Below are 21359 nucleotides of genomic sequence, written 5' to 3' on the forward strand. Positions count from 1 at the left end.
ATATAATTTTTATTTTTATTTTTATGTAATTTGAATTCAAATCATTTATATTATATTTTTTCATATATAATAATTTAAGTTAATATATAAAATTAATAAGATGATCATGATGTTTGGATCTTCATGATGAATCACTATTAGATTTTTTAACATTTGACAAAGAACTCTCTCATACTTCAAAACTCTTTAGCAATAAATAACATTAAAATATGTATTTTGTTATTCATAAATGATAAATATTATCATTGACAATTCAAGTTCGTTTTAGCAATTGGTGTAACATTGGTTGCATATACATCAGACAAAGTATTCATTGGCAAGAATATTAGATTTCTGAAGAATCAGAAATAACCCGAATAAAAAAGTGTAAGCGTGTAAAATCTGTACTTTGTTTTTTGTTATTAATTAAATCATGTGATTGAACTATACATCATCAGATTCAATATAGAGTATTCGTTTCTGAAATTCAATTTTTCTCTTTTTAAAATAATTTCTATTATAATAATGATAGACTTTGACTCATTAGTAGTACGTCCCCAGACATGCACTTAAATATTGTTATTAGTTTAACTGAAAAGGAGTATTTATTTTTGCTACTATTTCCTTTCTTAGAGCCACTGAATGATTGAAACATAATATTCAAATGAGACGTTCCTTACCACAAATGTCTAACAACAATGTAGTTACCAGAGCATCCAAGATTCCTATTAATCATAAGAATAATAATACCATAAAAACGTTGGTTTTTCTATATAAAATTTTAATTTTATATTTTTACAATTTAATTGAATAAAGTTTGTGAGTCAACCCTACAAGTATTTTTGTTCATGAATACTTTCTCCTATTAAACCCTAAATATAATCTCTCATTATATTTTCATTGTATTGACCTTGATAAAGATGTAGGAAGTCCACTCTAGGTACCGGCCTCTTAAATTTATCTAAATGAACACGTAACATCCGTACTTCCTGAAACATTTTGCAAACTTTAAGTCTCCTAAAGTTTCCCAGCATATTTATTACACAGTTGCATCTTAAATGATTAACTAGCGGCACTATCAGCAGCAACAATACGAGGTCGACAGAAGAGTGCACAAATAAAGTTATGCCTAGTCACATAGTAACAACTTCATTTTATTTCAATTGTCGTTAATATTGTTTGGGTGATGCGATTTACAAAGTGTTCGATACCGATATCATTAAGGGTAATTTTTAAATTTAGCTAATCTAGTCTTAACAGGAGGTCTAATTTCATTATTTAATATTGTAATGCAAATGCGGCTTAATTCAACTGCATTATGTCGTATAGAAAGATTCAATTAGCAGATCTCTGTATTAGTGGGCGCAGACGATTAATAAATTGCTGCTTCCTGAAACAGTTCTCAGAGCCACGCTCCGTTTAGAGGCGGTTTTGTATCAAGGTTTTCGGACTGTGACATTGCTTAATGTTAATGATACCTAATAGTCACCTGTTTCCAACATCCTCAGCCCCGGTCTGAGTCCCATTTGAGACACAAATTATAATATACTGCATATTCCTTACGTCATTACTTTCAGTTTCATAGCACACTCTAATAACACCTTAACAACAGATTCAAATTATACGTTCGTTTTTATGCAGTAATTAATCTAAAAATGTTAATTCGATTTTTTATTTGTCTATAATTAGGTGTGTGTAGAATTTAAAGGCTGATTAAATTACTAAAATGCAACTAGATATTTCAATCAGCCTTTCTAGTTGATTTTAATAATTCTATGGTATTATGAATTGTTTATACAGGGGCAATTCCATGAACTAAGTATGCGCTAATTGCAGATCTATATATCTCATTCAATATTAGCTATCTATAAAAACGAATAAATCTGTTTTAAGTTTTAATATTTGTGAATTATTGTTAGGACAATTATTTTGCGAAGGCCGACATAAATTGCATGTTACATCCAATAATGGATTGGATAAAAATGAAGTGTGTTATTATCAATACTTAAACTAATAGGCGAAAGGGATATTTTTCTAGCACTGTAGTTTGCAGTCTTAAATGCAATTAGGAATAAAATCGATTCCAACCTTATACAATTTAAACCCAGTATAAAAAACGCAGGTGTTGATGATAGTTTGGTGTAAATATCAAACTTATATAATAGTAAAATATTAACAATTAATAGTTTAAACAAATTGTGAGTGATTATTATCTTATATAAAAATGATTATGATGGGTTAAAATGTGTTAAAAGGGAATGTATGTACATATATCACGTAGGTACAAATATTGTTGAATTACTATGAAATGTTATGTAAAGTAATTACTGATTATATAAAGTCTATATTTGAAATATTTTGATGCAGATAATTCAATTTGAGGGATATTTCGAAATGTTTTTGTTATTGCACATAATATTTAAGGAAAAGTGAGATAAACTATTTTAAAATTATAGTAAATTATATTAGCAATATTAAACATAAAATAATTAAGATATAAAATTTTATTTGAAATTTAAATAAAAAATTAAGCAACACTTTTCGAAGTTTTAATTATAAACAGATAAGATATAACTGAAACATTTTATTGAAACAAATATATACTAGAAAATTATATTTTTCAAATAAATTTAGAAAATAGAAATAACATTATTGTATTTTATATTATATGTATTTTTAATTTTTCATTAATTATTACTTCAAATTAATTCTTAATTAAATAAAGCAAAAATATAATTGTAATATAAATTTAAATATTTATGGTATATTAAATATTTTTTATTATCTCTAATTAATAATTCATTATAATTTTTAATTTATCATCATCAATTGTTGGTAATTTTATTATTTATAATTTTAAATTTAATGAAACAAAAATAAAACAATTTTGTTTTTAATTCAATTATTATTATTTATTATTATTTATCTCAACACCTTTCCTGACAATAAAAAAATCGGATTATTTTTTTTCTCTTATTTTTTATATAATATAAAAGTTATTATATATTTTAATTTTTTATATTTTTTTATATAATACATCTAATAAATATTTTTTTAATTTTTGTATTTAAATTTAATAAAAAAATAATAAGTTTATTTTTTATGTAAAACTTATTATATGTTAAATATATATTTTTTAATTTTTTAATTACTATTTTTTATAATACTTATTATACCTTAAATATTTGTTTTAATTTTTCACTTAATGAGACGAAAACACAATTTTTAATTTAATTTAAAATTTTCAATGTATCGTCAATTTCATTAAATTATTAAACTTAATTATTAACTATAATTTACTATACCTATTCATAAATAAATATATTTTCATGTATAATATATTTTTTATATAATTCTTATGTTTTATTTTGTTTATTTAAATAAAAAAAAATAATTATCTGAGGTATTTCAATATTATTAATTATTATTGATAATAAATTTTTATTGTTATGTTATTTTTATAACTTTAGTCAAGATCACTTAATAAGAGATTTTACTACCAATAAAAATATTATGTACATTGAATAACTTTGTGTAATTGGTAAATGCGAAGTAAAATTGTTTTCAATCTCTATATCGTACGCTACTCACTAAATTGATAGTAAATCCGCAATTTCCTGTCAATTAAACATAAATTTTGTGTGTGTTTACCTCATATTTAATCTACAAATCAAATATTTACGTGCTACTTTTGAAATACTGTTGCGATTGGCAAATAAAACGCGGCGCATTCTTTTAATTCGGTGCCGCCGAAAATCGTCGAAAGGATAACAACCCGTCTGGCCGTGAAACCTGGCGTAAGGGTGGCACGGTCGAGACAGATGCCGCCCCACAATGAATGAAACCCCAACCCCTGTCATCCACCACGTGACCGTGTAGGGCGCGAAGAGCGAACGGGTCCGGCTTATTGATCCGCAGCATCCCGCGAGTACGCGTCGTCCTGTCCGCGCCGAATCTTTGCCGCGGAGGACACACGGGGCGAAGGCGAACCGCCGCCGTCAGACCGCGTTCAGTCAGACAACGTGCTCGCCTAAGACCAGCCAGCCAGCCAGCCACCGACCACCCGCCGCCGCCATGGAGGACGAGCCCAAGAAGGAGGACGAGATCACCCTCAAGCCGAAGATGACGCTCATCAACGGGGTGACCGTCATCGTCGGCAGCATCATCGGCTCCGGCATCTTCGTATCGCCGTCCGGCGTGCTCAAGCACACCGGAAGCGTCAACGTCAGTCTCATCGTGTGGACTGTTTCCGGAATTTTTTCCATGGTTAGTACAGTCGGTTGAATTTTTTTTATTGTTTTACGTTCAATTTAATTTTTGCTGACGGGGGAAAATGTTAAGTTGACCTTTAACCTTTATAAATGGTGCGATTTTGATGGGCTGGAAGTTCTTGATACTCACCTCATTTAATATTAATATGTACAAACTAAATTGTCTGAGTAAAACTGCTTATTATGATATTTTCGGGACTAATTAATAAATTATAATTATTGCGAAATGATTTAGACTAACTGACCTTTGACTTAATTAGTTGATATTACACTTACATTAGTGTAGTTTTTCTGATAACAATTTATTCTTTTAACATTAGTATTTATTTACTTTTTTTATTAAAACTCAAAAAAATTATTAATTCTCATTTAACAAAATTAGGACCTAAAATAATTGTTATAGTCTGATGCATTTATAAAATATATCCTCGTACCCCATAAGATTTTTTTCCAGATTACATATAATAAAAAATTTTAATAAAAATTTAAAAAGTATATTTTCAACAATAATTTATTTATTTTAAGTTTATCATAAAATATTAGTTTAACAGAGAAATTAATATTTTTCAAAATTAATATCTTTCAAGTAGGTTAATATATATTTTTAACTTAATGTACATTTAAACATACATAATTAAATATTTGTTTAACGGAAACATTAATTTCTTAAAATATTAATAAATATTTTTCAAAATGTTTTTAACAAATAGGTTAATATATATATTTATTATCTTAATCTAAAATACATTTAAATATATATTATAATAAAATTAAAATTATTTAAAAAATGTTGATGTTTTGTGATTTTTTTTTTATTCTGGATTTAACAAAATTTACTTGAAAATTGAAAAATGTAGATTTTTAACCCCATTTTAATAATTTATCTGACTAAAGTTTATCATTAAACATTTGTTTAACGAAAAAATTAATTTCTTAAAACAGTAATCAATATTTTCCAGAATGTCTTTAACAAATAGGTATTTAAATATACATTATAATAAAAATAATGTTATTTAAAAAATGTTGAGTTTTGTGATGTTTATTTTTATTCTTGATTTACCAGGATTTACTTGAAAACTCAAAAATGTGGATTTTTAATCCCATTTCAATATTTTATTTAACTAAAGTTTATCCTTAAACATTTCTTTAACGAACAAATTAATTTCTTAAAATATTAAATTAATTAATTAATTTAAATTTATTAAACTAGATAAAAAAATAATTGAAGATTTTAGAAAAATATAGATTTTTAATAATAATTAAATATTTTGTCATTAAATATTTATTTAACATATTAATTAATATTTTACGAAATATATTTAACAAATAAGTTAATACATATTTTATTATCTTAATCTAGAATAACATTATAATAAAAAGTGTTAATATTATTAAATAAAATTTGATGTTTTTAAAACTAAATTAATTTAAATATTTTATATCAATTAAATTAAATGACGTAAATGATTTAAAAAAAATAAAAAGTTGCTTAAAAAACGATAAGCATAAATAGATTTTATTATAAACATTAATTGTGATATTGTACAATATAAGTAAATGAACCCTTGCCTTCCAGAAAAATGTTATTAAATTGTATAATCTCTTAACAATAATAAAACTGATATTCTGATAGCCTACTTAAAATACATACATTATGAAATATAATTATTTAAATTAAACGTTACATTTGCGTTAATATATTATTAATTGACAAATAATATATGAATATTAGTAGTCATTTTAAATTAAAATTTCCTCAGATTTTTTTTAAATATTTTAAATTAAATGTTTTAAAATAACTATTTTAAAAGGCTTTAAATTTAATTTGTTTTAAATTTTAATTGTAAATAAATATAGCTACACTAATCTTAGTATATTAAAATCAGGAAATGTTTAATTTTAAAACAAAAAATACATTTAATATTTGACTTTAATAATTAAAGCATTAAGTAAAGTAAATGACGTAAAACTTAAAATATTATCTTTAAAAATTTAAAAACTAAACTTGCCTAAATTGATAATATTTGTAAACATTTATATTGAGTTTTGACTTCCAGAAAAAATAATTATAGTTAAATTATGTAATCTCTAAATAATAATAAACTGATATTCTTTACTTTCCAATGATAGTTTATTTAACATATATTTGGAAATATAGAATTATTTTACACAGTCTAGTTTATTATTAATTATATAATAAACTTAACAAATAATATATGAATATATTGAATATTATTAAATTTAAATTATTATTGAAAAAAATATTTAAACTATTTTTTTAATTTTTTATACAAGTAGCAAAATAAGTTAATTATTTTAAAAAATAAAATTTTACTACTGTCCTTGTCATATCAATATTTAATTTTAAATTTAAAATTAAAAATCCAATTGGAATTTGGTATTAAAGACATAATTTTCAAATCATATGAATGATATAGACAACAATTTTAAAGTGAATTATGCCATAAACGCAAAATTACATAACATATCTCAGGAAAACAGTGGCGTTAATTTAAAGTACTACGCATGAAGTGAATCAAAACAAATTTGCCATCATTAAAATTTTAACAACAGTTCAAGTAAATCTACATAATTGCTATTGATTTGCCAATTAAAAAAAAAAAAAACATTTTAACATAAACATTCTTTGTTAAACTAAATTCTTTACAAAGACACTTTTGTAAACCATATAAATGCAAAACTCTTGTTAGTGGCGAACTTTAATCCCCCACCAAATGAGTCAGAACAACCCAGTCGGTTTCCACTCGCATTGTATTTCCCCCATTTGCAGGGTATGGATTTACCCCTGCAGTAACGATTGTTTCGTGCAACTGGTGTCGAAACGTCCGCACTTGCTGAAAACATGTGCCCTATTGCATCATCCCGACTGAAAATTCACATGCAAACTTTTATGCTCCCATATTCAGTTCAAAATTTATTTATTTTAATATGACATTTGGTGTTTTATTTGTTTTTACAAAACGCATGTAACGTTGACAATTCATTTGATCGTACACGTTTTAGAATTGGCTAAAAATCAAGGTTATTGTTTAATAATTCAATTATTTATGATGTAACCGACGTAATATTGCATCAAAACTTAATTGGACGTGATTGGTTCTTCAGATTTTTCTTGTAAATGCCTTTTGTGGTTTCTATACTTAATACGCCTAATCCACATATTTGCATTCGAATAAAAGAAATACATAAATTCTAAACGTTAAATTCTTTTATAATGAGGAGCGTCTACTCTTGTATGTCATAGAAATCCGCTTGAAAGAAACCCTTTATGTAGTCACGTGAAAGGAGTCAGCTGAACGTACAAAAGTTATTCAAAAGTTTTGAAGCAAACACTTTGATATTGGATTATTATTTAAATTCATGCTGTGTTCGTTACTACCAGTTGAAGTAATTGTTTACTTTTTCAAGGTGTTTCCAAAATGTGACATTTTTTTAAAGAAATTGTTTAAAGGGGACATGATTCTTTAAGCATTGTCCGTTTGACCTTTTAAAAATGCCTTTGTACTTCAATACCAAGCGGTAAATGGCAGCGGATGTAAATGGAGAACAAAAATTACACCCTAGGAACTTTAATTAAATCTCAAGCATTCCTTTGTAGGGGGAAATAGAGAGTGCAGACGACAGTTTATTTATGTGAACGAGATATAGGTCAGGATGCCACACGAAACATCCCCCGAATCATTTAAATTTTATCGTCGAACCTGTCGTTCAATAAAAATTATTGAACATTCCCAATGATTGTCTTTTCCAAGGCCGCAATGCGGTTTCGGTAAAAACATTATTACGTTTCCTACGCGTGAAATTAACACTTTTTACAATTAACAACGGTATATCTCATTTCAATTTTTTTTTTTCATCATCGTGCAGGTTGGTGCGTACTGCTACGCTGAACTGGGAACCATGATCAGAAAGAGCGGCGCCGATTACGCTTACATAATGGAGACTTTCGGCCCGTTCGTGGCCTTCATCCGTCTCTGGATCGAGTGCATGATAGTGAGACCCTGTTCCCAAGCCATAGTGGCACTCACCTTCAGCCAGTATGTTATGAAGCCCTTCTTCCCCGAATGCGACGCTCCCGATAATGCTGCAAGACTACTGGCGGTCTGGTGTATTTGTAAGTATACTGAAGTAATATGAAGCTGAAAAACTAATACAAAATATATAAAGAAGTAACAAAATGTGTCAATATTAGCAGGAAAGTCTTTCTAAAGAAAATAATGAGCAACTCTAGAGATTGGACAGGTATTAACGAAATTGTCATCTAAGTCTTTATGGAGAAGTTTATCCATGTTGCCACCTTCCTTCACATCATGTCTTTGGAAGAATTCATCAAAGTCTGCGTAACAGGGGTACATTCCCAAATCAGTGTTATATAAGACCAAGTATCTACTCATAGAATAGCAGAATAAATTTTAGAAAGGGTAGACCATAATCCTGAAACGAATGTTCCAAGAAAAAAAGCCGGGATAGAAATTAGTTCTTCTCCCATTTGAAAAACACTCCACGAATGGCTGCATTATCCATATCATACACAATCAGTATTAGCCTCAAGAACTCCGTTTTTGTTCTAAAATACTTTTTTGATAATTTTCACGATACAGATATTTGGGCCAATGAAAATCCCTGTGCTGTAATAGAATCTGTACATCAGGCATAACATTTGGATAGGAATTGTTGTCAAGAGATTTCCTTTTGTTTTACCAAACCTTCGGATACTACTTACCTAAAGCTGCAGAAGACAAACTTTTGGATGGTGTTATTTTTGATCAAAGACAGTAAATAATGCTCAAACTCATCTTTGGATTGTCATTAAATAGAACAATCGAGATATTTAAATGTACAATAGATGAATAGAAAGAAATGGAGCGGTACTATGGCCAGCAAGCCTGATTTAACTCCTATAAACAACCTCTATGAATTAATGAATAAATACCACAAAATCTATTTATTAAGACTTTTCTGCTTATTTTGTTCCGAACTGAACTTCTTTAAACATTACACATCTTGTATATCAGATATATAATTAATGTAATTCGTTCTCGGAAAGATTTAACAAGAGCTGCAACTTTCAATGGTAATCTGTCGTGTGGAGGCAAATTAGTTTTTCCTTGAGTACATCCTAATCTAAGAATGAAATGGTCGCAGAACAATTGATTGGGCATTTACGATTCGCCGCATTCTAAGAGGCAATAGGATTTAACAGACTGCTAAGCTAAGAACTAATTAGTCCTTTGGGAAATCAGCGCAGTTCTAATTTAGGATTTGAGAATTGATAAGAATAGCTTCATTAAATATATGTCTTTTAATGGATATTTTTTCCAGTTTTCCGCTAATGGATTATAATCCAGCCATCTATGTATATTTTTTATATTAGTGACCTAAAAATATCTGATAATATCAATTCCATTGTTGACGGATTTGCCGCCCACTAATTTCAATGAAAACGACAGAAATTAAATTTGACTTGATGCTAATAAATTTTACACAAATATGAATTTTCCATTAGTGATAATGGTTTTCCCTTGTTCCATCCATTATGAGGCTTAAAATAGTATACTGCAATTTATCTATTTTTCTCAATAATTATATGTAATGAAAATCTAAAAATATAACGTTTTCCCCCTTATCAAAAGCATTTACACCAATCAGAGTGTCTGACCTGGTCTGTGATATTTTTATCTGGGCGTCTTGCACTCAAATTATATAGTTAAATAACAATAAAATAGTAGTTATATTGTCGACATGAAACGAAACGTGCTTATTAACTAATTAAATTGTTAGAGAAATATTTGTGAAAGTGAATGATCTTAGGCGACGCATCGATCCACTTTAAAATCTGCAGTTGTTTTAATGGTACTGTTAAATTGCATTTTAATTGATTGTAATCATTATTCTTGAGAATACATTGCATAAAACAACTTACGTTAATTTTAAAGTCGCCTTCATAACAGATTTTCAATGTTTTCTGATGAAATCAACAATTAATTGAAGTACCCCCACTGTATTTTTGTAATAGATCAAAAATTTTAGTGGCAAATTGTCATGTTGACTTCAACCTAACTTATTGGTACTGGGAGCGTTGTTGAAACGTTGGTGCAAATAAAATTCTTAGAAAATGATCAGGTAATTTTGTGGTAAAACCCAACTTACTAGAACTAACTGCATCTTTTTGTAATATGTGTCTTTAGCAAACACGGCAAATTTACTCAATTAATCATCTGTCTGTTTAAGTTATAAAAATTATTGTATTCAAAAGGCTAAGGGGGATAATTACTTTTAGACCTTCTCATTGGAGAACAAGATAAAACAAAACAGAAAGGTAATGTAACCTCCAAATTGAAAGTTGGTAAGCTGAACCAACAAATTGTAACTCTTTTATCATACACTTTTGGTTGATTTTTGTTTGTGTTACTTACGTGAACGTAATATCTAATCATTCATATTTAAATGAATGCATACTTATTAAAAAAATTCTTGACTTGCGAACAAAATTTAATAAAATTACACTGGATAACAACGTATAATTTCGGACAATTATAGAGTTGTATTACGCCAAGATCCTTATTAAAATAGTTCCTTTAAGATCACCGACAAGAATGCCATGATAAAACAGCATGTAATTAACATCAGCCAGCTAAAATTTAGTGACCCAAATTTCTCGTTACAAAATAGTTTTTTGTTTCAGGTGTTTTAACATTCATAAATTCCTACGACGTGAAGTGGGCGACTTGGGTCCAAGACATCTTCACGTACGCCAAACTCCTGGCATTGTTTATCATTATTGCTGCCGGAGGTTACCAACTGGCCCTTGGTAAACGAAACTTGACAATATCGTATCGAGGTTGGCAATGATACGAAAAGCTTTATGCCGTAAAATTTAATTTGTATCCATTTCCAACCTCTCATATGTGTTTTCAAATTAGTGCTTTGATTCTTCTACTCTAATTGATTGAATATCGAAAGCTGTCATTCGCACGTACGTTTATTTGAACGAATCAATTTGTTCGTTCGTTATAAATTGGATTTTATTTCGTATAAGGATTTGCATCGATCGCATTTCCTTTTATTGAGTCACATTCAAATGGAAATCGCTCGTGCAATTGTGAGTTAAACAAGTAGAGGAATCAATAAATATAAACGGAATGGATGTGTGTGAGTGATAATGTGTGGAACGAATGCGGAAAAACGTGGTAACTAAGAAAATGGAACCCTTTTGCGACAGATTTGCACTTATTGCAGGTCACACGGAGCACTTTTCATTCATCAACACAAAGAGCGAAGTCACATCTCTGGCTTTATCATTCTATTCCGGCCTGTTCGCCTACAATGGCTGGTGAGAGAGCAACGCGACCACGAGATACCGGTGAATACACAAAAAATTTACGTAATGTTTGTTACTTTCAGTTTTCTTTAAGTTTTATCTGACTTTCATTTTTTCCCTTCTTCTCACTTGATAGATTAGGTTTTCTTGCTAGTACACTTCAAGCTTTCAACTATGAGCTTTGGGCACATTAAAATAAGATGATAATAAATAAATCTTAAAGAATTTATCTGGATAATGCCATAAATTTACAGAGAAAACACTTAAAAGCACAGTAAATATTTTTATGGAATCACTAAAACTTTATTTCACATTATTTAGTAATAAATGTGCAGAATTATCAATAAACGAGTTTTAGTATCCCATAATAGAAGCTACTAGTCTAGAAAATCGTATTAGATCTTCACCACATCTCTTGACACTCCTTCCATCACTATCTGGACTGATATGTTTAATTATTTCCGTATATTTTTTGTGATTTCGCCGGATCAAGTGAGTTGTTTATCCTATTTTATAAGCTTAAAACATTTAAATGTTTCATCACTGTAAATTGAAATTGTACTATAAATTATCTTAATTATAAATTTACAGTGCAATTTATGTTTTGTATTCATCTAACGCGCTAAATTTATAAGAATAATTTAAGTATCATCTCAATGATATTAATTTTTTCAAATTTGACAGTAATATGTATTTATATTCTTTGCAGGAATTACTTGAATTTTATCATCGAAGAACTGAAAGATCCAGTCAGGTGTGTAAACATGTTTTTTGATTTTACGTTACTGTAACATTAAATTAATAACACTAAGATTAATTACTAGAAAATTTCCATAATTTAACCAACCATAAAGGTTGAGACAACAAAAGATTCTCTCGTTCCCAAGTATATATTAATTAATTGTTTAATTAATAAGTTAATGATAATTAACAAATAAAACACATTTTTTAGGAATCTGCCTTTAGCCATAGCAATATCATGTACACTAGTTACAATAGTCTACGTGTTGACCAACGTTGCCTTCTACACGACCTTAGCACCCATCGAAATCTTGGGATCCAAAGCTGTGGCGGTCACATTCGCCAACCAATTGTTCGGACCATTTGCCTGGACCATACCAGTGTTCGTTGCCATGTCCACCTTTGGAGCAGTCAATGGAATCCTCCTCACCTCCTCCAGGTTATTCTACTCGGGCGCCTGCAACGGTCAAATGCCCGAGCTATTGACCATGATCCAGTCCCAAAGAATGACGCCAGCACCTTCAGTATTAACAATGGTAAATGACAGTTCTGGTTTAATATCGTGCGAAAATATCGAACTGTTTATAAATAGAAGTGCTGTCGAGGGATTAAACATCATTAATTTTGTTTTGACACCTTCGAACGCGTCCATCAAATTGAAGTAAAACTGATGACATGTGTACATATTGTTACACAAGTTGCTGCCCACAAATTTATAATTCAGAACATCGATTTTTATAGGAAAGGGGCCAAAGGGTCAAAGATCAACACCTTTAGATTTATGTTCCAAGCTTTTATTGATTCTCTTTAAAATGCAACATTTTACCGTCTTATTTGTGGTTTTGTAGTAAGAAACTAATGAAAATAAACTTTTAGGCATTGTTATCGATGTTGTACCTGACAGTGTCAGACATCGAAGCTCTAATTAACTACGTAGGATTTGCCACATGGGTAAGACTTTCCAAACAATGATTTACCCAAACTTTAACGACATAATTTTAGCTGAGCATTGGAGTGGCAGTGCTGTGTTTGCCTTGGCTTAGATGGAAACAACCGGACCTGGAACGGCCCATAAAAGTTAGCTTGTTCTGGCCCATCCTGTATTTGCTGTGCACCATATTCGTGACGGTGGTTCCAATGGTGGCCAGTCCTTACGAAACTGGAACTGGTTGTCTAATGATTCTGTCATCGGTGCCGGTTTATTTCGTTTTCATCCACTGGAAGAACAAACCCCTTTGGTTCCAAAGAGGCATCAACAATACGACGATGTTCCTGCAAAAGCTCCTGGTTGTGGTTGGCAAGTCGAAGGCTGCGAAGTTATAGACATATCGTATGGGCTCTAATCTTCACTGCCTATTGTAAAGAAAATTAGTGTAAAAAGTTAAATTTAAGCCAAAGATCAATTTTAGAGTTAAATGTGTACAGGCAGGCTAGTTTTCTTTTACAATAAGCTTAAGAACTTGGTCGCCTACATCGACAATAATTGTTTGTAAGCATAAAAAAGTACCTCATGTAGAAATAAACATGTTACGAAATATTATTTTTCATTTCATTGTCAACAATTCTATATTTCTTAAAATGGGGTAAAAATCTTAATCCTTCTTGAAAAGAAAAGTGTGATTTAAGTATTACTTCTACATACATAACGTTTCAAAAGCTTTAGTTATAAACTATTTTTACGTTATATTATTATTATTCCTCAAGAATTAACCTATCTTATTTCATTGAAACATAATAGCAAAAGTATAAATAAATATTATAATAAATGCTCTCCCTGGCATTAGTTTGTTTTCATAAATTTCTATACTTAACTCTGCCAAAACAAACTTTAAATATTTATGTGAGCATAATTTATTTATCACGCATAACGCGAAAACAGATCAGGTAGATAGTAAGTTAAAACATCTTTTCATACTTTAAAATGTTGAAATATTTGACATCAAAAAATGACACACATTAAAAATATTAAAATATATTTCTTATAAAAATATCAATTTTTATATATACTTTCTTATATCATGTCATAACAATAATGTTCTCAAATGAACTACATATTACAAAAAATATATAATATGTATATATAGGAACGTAACATCTACATGATGTCTTACAAACATTACCTATTAAATTGTACAATAAATAATATATTGAGTAGATAGAATGCACAATCATCGATTAAACCCATCGATAAACTCTAAGTAGACAGAAATAACGTCAATTTTTTAAAATCCTAGCTACAATTTAAACTCATTCCTTTGGTGTATTTGAAAAACACTTCATAGTTCTTAGAATAGTCCCTCGCAACCGGTATGTCCAGTTTGTCCGAAGCCATCAGTGCTGCACCAACCGAAGAAGACGTCGTCAGCTTAATCAACGACAACTTTTGCACGTCGGAGTTCGTGTTGAGGTATTCGATGAACCCTTTCTTGAGCAGCCTCCAACTTAACCAAACCGATCCTACGCAGTTTATCTGGATACCGTCCTCCTTCTCGGTCAATTCCGGCGATGCTTTGCATATTACGGAGGAAATACTCTTAGCCAAATCCGTGCCTGCCTCTTCGAAAATGTGCCTGGCTAAACTGTCGCCTTCGTTGGCCACTTCGGAAAGTTGCTTGCACAACTTGGAGATGAACGCCTTGTCGAACGATCCGTAGAACGTGCCCAGGAGATCCGCCTGCGTTTTTATCTTAAAATACTCCTGGATTTCCCTCCATGTCCGGTCGATTGGATGGGGGCTCTTTGCGAAGTTGTCGAGATCGTCGAAGCAGTATTTGATGGCTCTCTGGACGATTTTCCACGCTGAAATTCAAATAAATGTTTAATCGGAAAACACATAAATTGACATGTGTGTAATGAGTTATTGAACCGCGGAAAAATTCGATTGCGTACTTCACTTATCAGGATTAATAAATTCCGATTCGCGCAAACACAAGGGCAGATTTTTATGTGTAATTGATTATCTGAATATGTGCTGACATGTGAATTTTAATAGAGTTTCCCGCGAGTTTATTATGGGAAGATAAAGTGTTTTTCGCAAACAAATCGTCCGATGTTTGTTTCACACCGTCGCCCACATAACACATTATTTGTCGAATAGAAACGTCATTCAATTTTTACAATGCATATATACATTTTTCTTTTGTGTATTTCCTTTCTACCCTTCTTGGAATACTCAAAATTAGTGAACGAATAAATAAAATAAAAATAAATAAAATTTTAGATTGGTGGTTTTGAATATAAATTTGTCTTTGAAGATGTGTTCAATTGTCTGACGTGGGGAGTACGACTTCTTATACTTTAAAAGACATTATATATTTAGGCTATTTGTCGATTCAGTTTGTCATTTCTCAAATTGCATATCTAGAAGAAAGTCTTCTTTAAGCCATTTAACGGTGCTAAGCAACAAATAAGTTAAGAGTGAACCGAATGAAAAATGTCCAAAGTAAAATAATTTTAAAATACTGACCATCTATAGCTGCACATTCAAATAATATTACTCGTCAAAATATAACATAATGAAAATATTTTTACATTTATTTAATCTAGAAAATTCAAAAATTATCCACTTCAAAAACCACTGTAGATTTGATAAAAGGGAGTATATTTTTAGAATTACAGGAGTTACATCTAAATTTGATTATCTGACTTCTTTGTGTAGATTTTGACCTCTATTTTTAAGGCTCCAATAAAACAAAAATGAGTTAGGTTAATAATTAACACAACAATTAAATTAAATATTTATTTCAGGATTATCAAAAAATGTGTAATTAAAAATTGCCAATACAATCAGTTAAAACTGTACTACATTGTTGATATAATTGATCTTATCACAAAACGTCTCGTAAATTTTATCTCAGATACTTTAAGTAATTTTATTGAAACATAGGAGAATTAAGAAAAATAAATTGAAAAATGTAAATTGTACATATAAAAACAAATAAATGTGAGATAATATGGTAGGTCACCAAGTGCAACATTCCCAAATGTACAATTGTACTATTAATAGGACAAATGTTAATTGGCTCAACAGCAGCAAGTGCGTATTTGGTTTGATTAAACTTCTTGTCACGAACTATTGATACGTTTTGTATTTCAGTCGATTAAATTAATGGATCACGTGACGTCTAAATTTAGAAGTTCCCACATGCGACAGGGTACGACCGGTCAAAATTAAACACACCATAACCGACTCAAACTTGTTATCAATTGATGGAACACAAAAGAAAGTCACATTGAACTTCTTACCGCTTCCTTCGTCGCCGAGTAAGTAGCCCCATCCACCGCACTGCACTTTGGTACCATCGGGGTTGATGAGCAGTGTATTGGATCCGGTACCGGCTATACACACCACACCCCCCTTGTTCGAAACGGCTGCCACCGATCCATCTGTATCACTGGCTATCACATACTTTTTGCTTAGATTCGGGTACCGGCATCTCAAACCCTCAACTATTATGTTATTGGACTCCTCTTGTTCACAACCACTTAAACTTAAACCCTGTAACAAGGAGAGTAAATATTTGTCAAATACCGACAATAACTTACTTTAATAAAGTACGGTACTTGTAAAACGTGTTAATGTTTGTGTACATGTAATTTTTTTTGGAAATATACATTGTTGTCGTAATGTTTACTATGTTGTCAAGACAGAATATTAATTATACTCATACACATCAATCAATAAAAGGAAAAACAAGATTCGGGGACATTTGGATAAAAATTAGTACCACTGGATAATTACGTAGATCAGAAAATATGACGGCCAGATACACTGACACAGATTCATTGAAGAGTTCACTACTTATCTCAATTTGTGCAATTAATAAATATTTAGTAGACCAACAACAAGATAAATACGCCTCAAGCGTAAAAAAAGCATATGGACATAATTACTCTAATAAAAAATACAATGCGTATAAATAGTAAGGAAATGATAAGACCCAGTATAAACAACACTAAGGAATTTTCCTAAACAAAAGTAAGAAAACCACCAAAGTGGTTTTAGTTATGCACATAATAAATTAATAATTGCCGTGCCTTCCACGAATTTAATAAGCGTCAAGAATTCAATAAACAATTATACAAGCGGATTAGATAAGATAGGGTATTGTAATCCGTTATCCTTAACCGTAGTTTTTTTATTAAAACAATAAAACAAATTTACCTTTTGTTTAACCTACCAAAGCATCTATTGGTGTGTCCAACGAAAGGCCGGCTTTCGTCTTTGCTTCGTTAATCATATCATCTATCCGTCTCCTGCACTCCTCCATCCCTATCAGATGGTGATTTGTGCCGGGTCCCACCGATTTGGCGATGATCGCTCCGGATTCGTTTAGCAAAACGGCATTGGAATGGGTGGCACCTCTGTAATTCGACAACAATACATTCTTGAATAAATTTGCAAGTACAAATTTTACTCGATTGTGATGTGAGTATCGTTTATCTGTTTTGGCAACGAAATTGTGACGTCTTATCAAGATTTCTAAAACACTTTCCCTTCGTAAGTGGTCGAATCAATATCAAGGTCTGTGAAACCATTAACCAGCTTATCTTTCACATTAGAATTTTTTAAGACAGTTTTGAATGCATTATTGATGGTTGAATATGCAGATTGCATTGCTGATAAACAATGTGGGTGATAATTTTCCTCAATTTTTCAATTGTCTCGGCTGAACATTGATGTGAGAAAATTATTAAGATTTTATTGGACAATTTCCTTTAATAAGACCTTACAAGTATATTTCAAAACGGTCAGCTAATGTTTTTTACCATAAATCTTCGAAGGTGTGGTAATAACTATTGGCATTAGATTATAGTTGTAGGCAATATTTTTTATACAAATAGTAAAATTTCATATTATACATGAGTATCAAGGATTGAAATAAAAAATTTTATCCAGCAACATTGAAATTGCTTAAAAAATTAGTTGATTTAGAGTAATCAAAAATTATAAAAACAAAAATATTTTTATTATTATAAACAAACCTCAGCGTTCTTAACAAATTTACATAGAAATGAGTACGGTACCATCCTATCAACAATATAATAATATTCATTACACACATTCATTTCTATAGATAACCTTGACTTAGTAAATATTCGCCTGTTTGGATGAAAACTTACTATTGTAATAATGATATGACAACAATTATTGATGTAAAATAGTAACACATTTTTAATTCTTATAAAATTAGACCGTAATATATAAATATAATTTAAAAGTAAGGGATTAAGGAAGTACTTAAAATTTATAACGTTGTTACCAGGCCAGAGAAATAAAAACAAACTTACTTTAATTATTTAAAATATTTGCTATGAAGTACTTTCGGTACTGATAGAGCTGGAAACAGTTATTGCTCACATTCATCGATATTATCCATGATTTAGAAAATATTTTGGCTGTTTGAATGAAAACGCGTTACTTCAGTATTCTATTAGTGATATGCCATCAATTATTATATAAAATGGTACCACACTTTTAAATATTTTAAAATTTGATAGTAATATATAAGGATAATTTTAATTTAATGGATTAAGGATGCACTTCTTTAAGACATTAAAAAACAATAATTTATTTTAGTCATTTAAAATATGTATTATAAAGTACTTTTGGTACTGATATTGTTGGAAAGGTTCATTGCACACATTCATTGATATTATTGAATATTTCGCCTGTTTGAATGACAATGTGTTAATTTAGTATTGTATTAATGATATGCCAACAACTATTAATGTAAAGTAGTACCACATTTTTAAATATTTAAAATTATGAAGTAATATATAAGGAAAATTTAAATTTAATGGAATGAAATGCACTTCTTTAAGATATTAAAAATGGTTATTTAAAATATCAACTATGAAGTCCTTTCGGTACTGATAGAGTTGGAAGAGTTTATTACACACATTCATTGATATTAACCTTGACTTTGTAAATATTTCGCCTGTTTGGATGAAAACGTGTTAATTTACTGATGTATTAATGATAAATCAACAATTAGTAGTGTAAAGTAGTACCACTCTTTTCAATATTTTAAAATTAGGTGGTAAAATGTAAATATAATTTAAATTTAATGGATTACGGATGCACTTCTTTAAGACATTAAAAAACAATTACATAATTTAGCTATTTAAAATATCTGCAATGAAGTACATTCGATACTGATAGAGTTGTTTTAAAATCAATTTTTCAAATTTATAATTTTGTTAACAAAAAAAAAAATAAAAAAATAAAATTAACATTAATTTAAATATGTATAAATATTAAATAATTCGACTGATAGTCTATCATACGCTTCCGGTACTTCATGGAGTTGTTACAACACTGTTCAAAGAAAATTCCATTCCAAAATGTTCCGCGACAATTCCAGTGTCAAAAACTGTCAGACGCAATAGGTGAGCGGCAACATGAATAAATTTAATCAAGAAACCAAAACCATCTTATTGGCATTCAATAAATTTCATAACAAGCAAACCCGAAATTCCGAAAGTTACGAAATACTGGACCAAGTATGTCAAGATTTTACCAATGGATTTAGTAATCAGCAAAATGTCAGGTTTCGCACCACATTTAAATGTATATAAACAAAATACTTCGCACAGTCTACTCTGTACTTTCCTTCCAATTTATCATATCCAGGCCCCCATGTTCAAAAACTGGAAGAAGTAGAATAAAAAAGTTGGATATTTACCCTTCAATGCCGCCTACAATGATACTTTGCATCTTTGCGTCCGATTTAATTCATAACACGTTCCGTGTAAACGACGAACGGATCAGTGCGACCGCAACAACCGTACAATCTGAACTGTCAGATGAACTGGCTTCCAAGTCCGTTCTGGGCTTGCACCAGGTTGGGGGCTCGATTTTGACGCAGGCGGAGCCGTCCGACTGCACCGTCGGCTCGACGACGCTCCTCTAAAACATCTGATCGATGGATACGCTGCTCCAAAATAACTATGGACAACCAACGGTTTGACAACACGTGTCCACTGGTGTGATTGGATTAACTCGCCCGTATTCGAGAGGCCAATTTGAGTCAATTGACGCTCCAATTCTGAGTTGCGTGTAGAGGCAACGTGTGGATGATTTATAACACAACAAAAATCGCAATTTGATTGTATTCTCAATTTTATGGAATGAGTGATGTAAATTGAAGCGATGTTGTTTCGAGCTTGCTGCTTCGAACTAGTTATAATGTTCGTTTGTAATTAACTGACATTCACTGTTCTTTGATGAGCTAGTCCAATTTTATACATTCCATACATTACTTGGAATTTGTATCTATAACTTAAGTGTTATGTCTAACAAATTAATCATAAAATGTCGATAAGATATTTTATACTCCAAAATTGTTTAATAGATGAAGTTGATTAATTTTATAATTTAAATTCTCTTGAAACTATTCTATTGATGCGAATTTTATCACAACTCAGACATCACTTGACTTGTTTCCATAGAGAGCGATTAATTACATTTTGATAGATCTTAAGACAGGTTTTGTTAGGCCCATTCTAAATATTGAACAGCATTTAATTCACCAACATTAAACACCAAAAACCCATATACTTAACATCTTTAGTGATAACCATTGTTCATTTAAATCATTAATTCGTATAAGCTAAAATATATGGTTAACAAATTTTAGACAAAAATCATTTCAATAATCAGATAAGAATGTAATTTTAAATAGGTAATAAACAATGTGCTTATATGTTAAGATTAAAAGATAAATAGTATGTCTAAATTAATAATAACACATTAATAACTAAGATTCAATTAAAATTTTACTTACTATTTTTCTAGCAGATGTGAGAATTTTATCTACGAAATCATATTTAAAAATTTCAATTTTTGGTATAATTTATCTTTTATGAATTAATATTATTATAAGATTCACCAAGTAATGGATTAAAATAAATTTTAAAAATTATCATAAATTTTGTACAATATTTTATAACAATAATCATATTTTAATTTGTACAGAAATATATTTGTGTGGTTTGCGCCATCTATCAATCAGTAGCTCAAG

The 21359-nt window shown here is 29.9% G+C and overlaps 2 protein-coding genes across 2 annotated transcripts; one reads left to right on the forward strand and one right to left on the reverse strand.

Moving 5' to 3' along the window:
• The first annotated feature begins 3826 nt into the window (after nucleotides 1–3826).
• LOC109594476 (large neutral amino acids transporter small subunit 1) lies at nucleotides 3827–13873 on the forward strand. The gene is made up of 8 exons (XM_049967859.1): nucleotides 3827–4245; nucleotides 8139–8385; nucleotides 10957–11082; nucleotides 11511–11604; nucleotides 12302–12346; nucleotides 12545–12869; nucleotides 13210–13284; nucleotides 13336–13873. The coding sequence occupies exons 1-8, from the start codon at nucleotides 4054–4056 to the stop codon at nucleotides 13654–13656; spliced, it is 1425 nt and encodes a 474-aa protein (XP_049823816.1). The 5' UTR covers nucleotides 3827–4053; the 3' UTR covers nucleotides 13657–13873.
• A 416-nt stretch (nucleotides 13874–14289) lies between these two features.
• Nucleotides 14290–20229, reverse strand: LOC109594482 (N-acetyl-D-glucosamine kinase). Its single transcript, XM_020009704.2, has 4 exons — nucleotides 20022–20229; nucleotides 17514–17697; nucleotides 16579–16831; nucleotides 14290–15132 (listed from the first exon to the last, which is right to left on the reverse strand). The coding sequence occupies exons 1-4, from the start codon at nucleotides 20051–20053 to the stop codon at nucleotides 14564–14566; spliced, it is 1038 nt and encodes a 345-aa protein (XP_019865263.1). The 5' UTR covers nucleotides 20054–20229; the 3' UTR covers nucleotides 14290–14563.
• Between the last annotated feature and the right edge of the window lie 1130 nt (nucleotides 20230–21359).

This window comes from Aethina tumida, chromosome 5 (genome assembly GCF_024364675.1).
Source record: "Aethina tumida isolate Nest 87 chromosome 5, icAetTumi1.1, whole genome shotgun sequence".
NCBI classification, from domain to species: Eukaryota; Metazoa; Arthropoda; class Insecta; order Coleoptera; family Nitidulidae; genus Aethina; species Aethina tumida.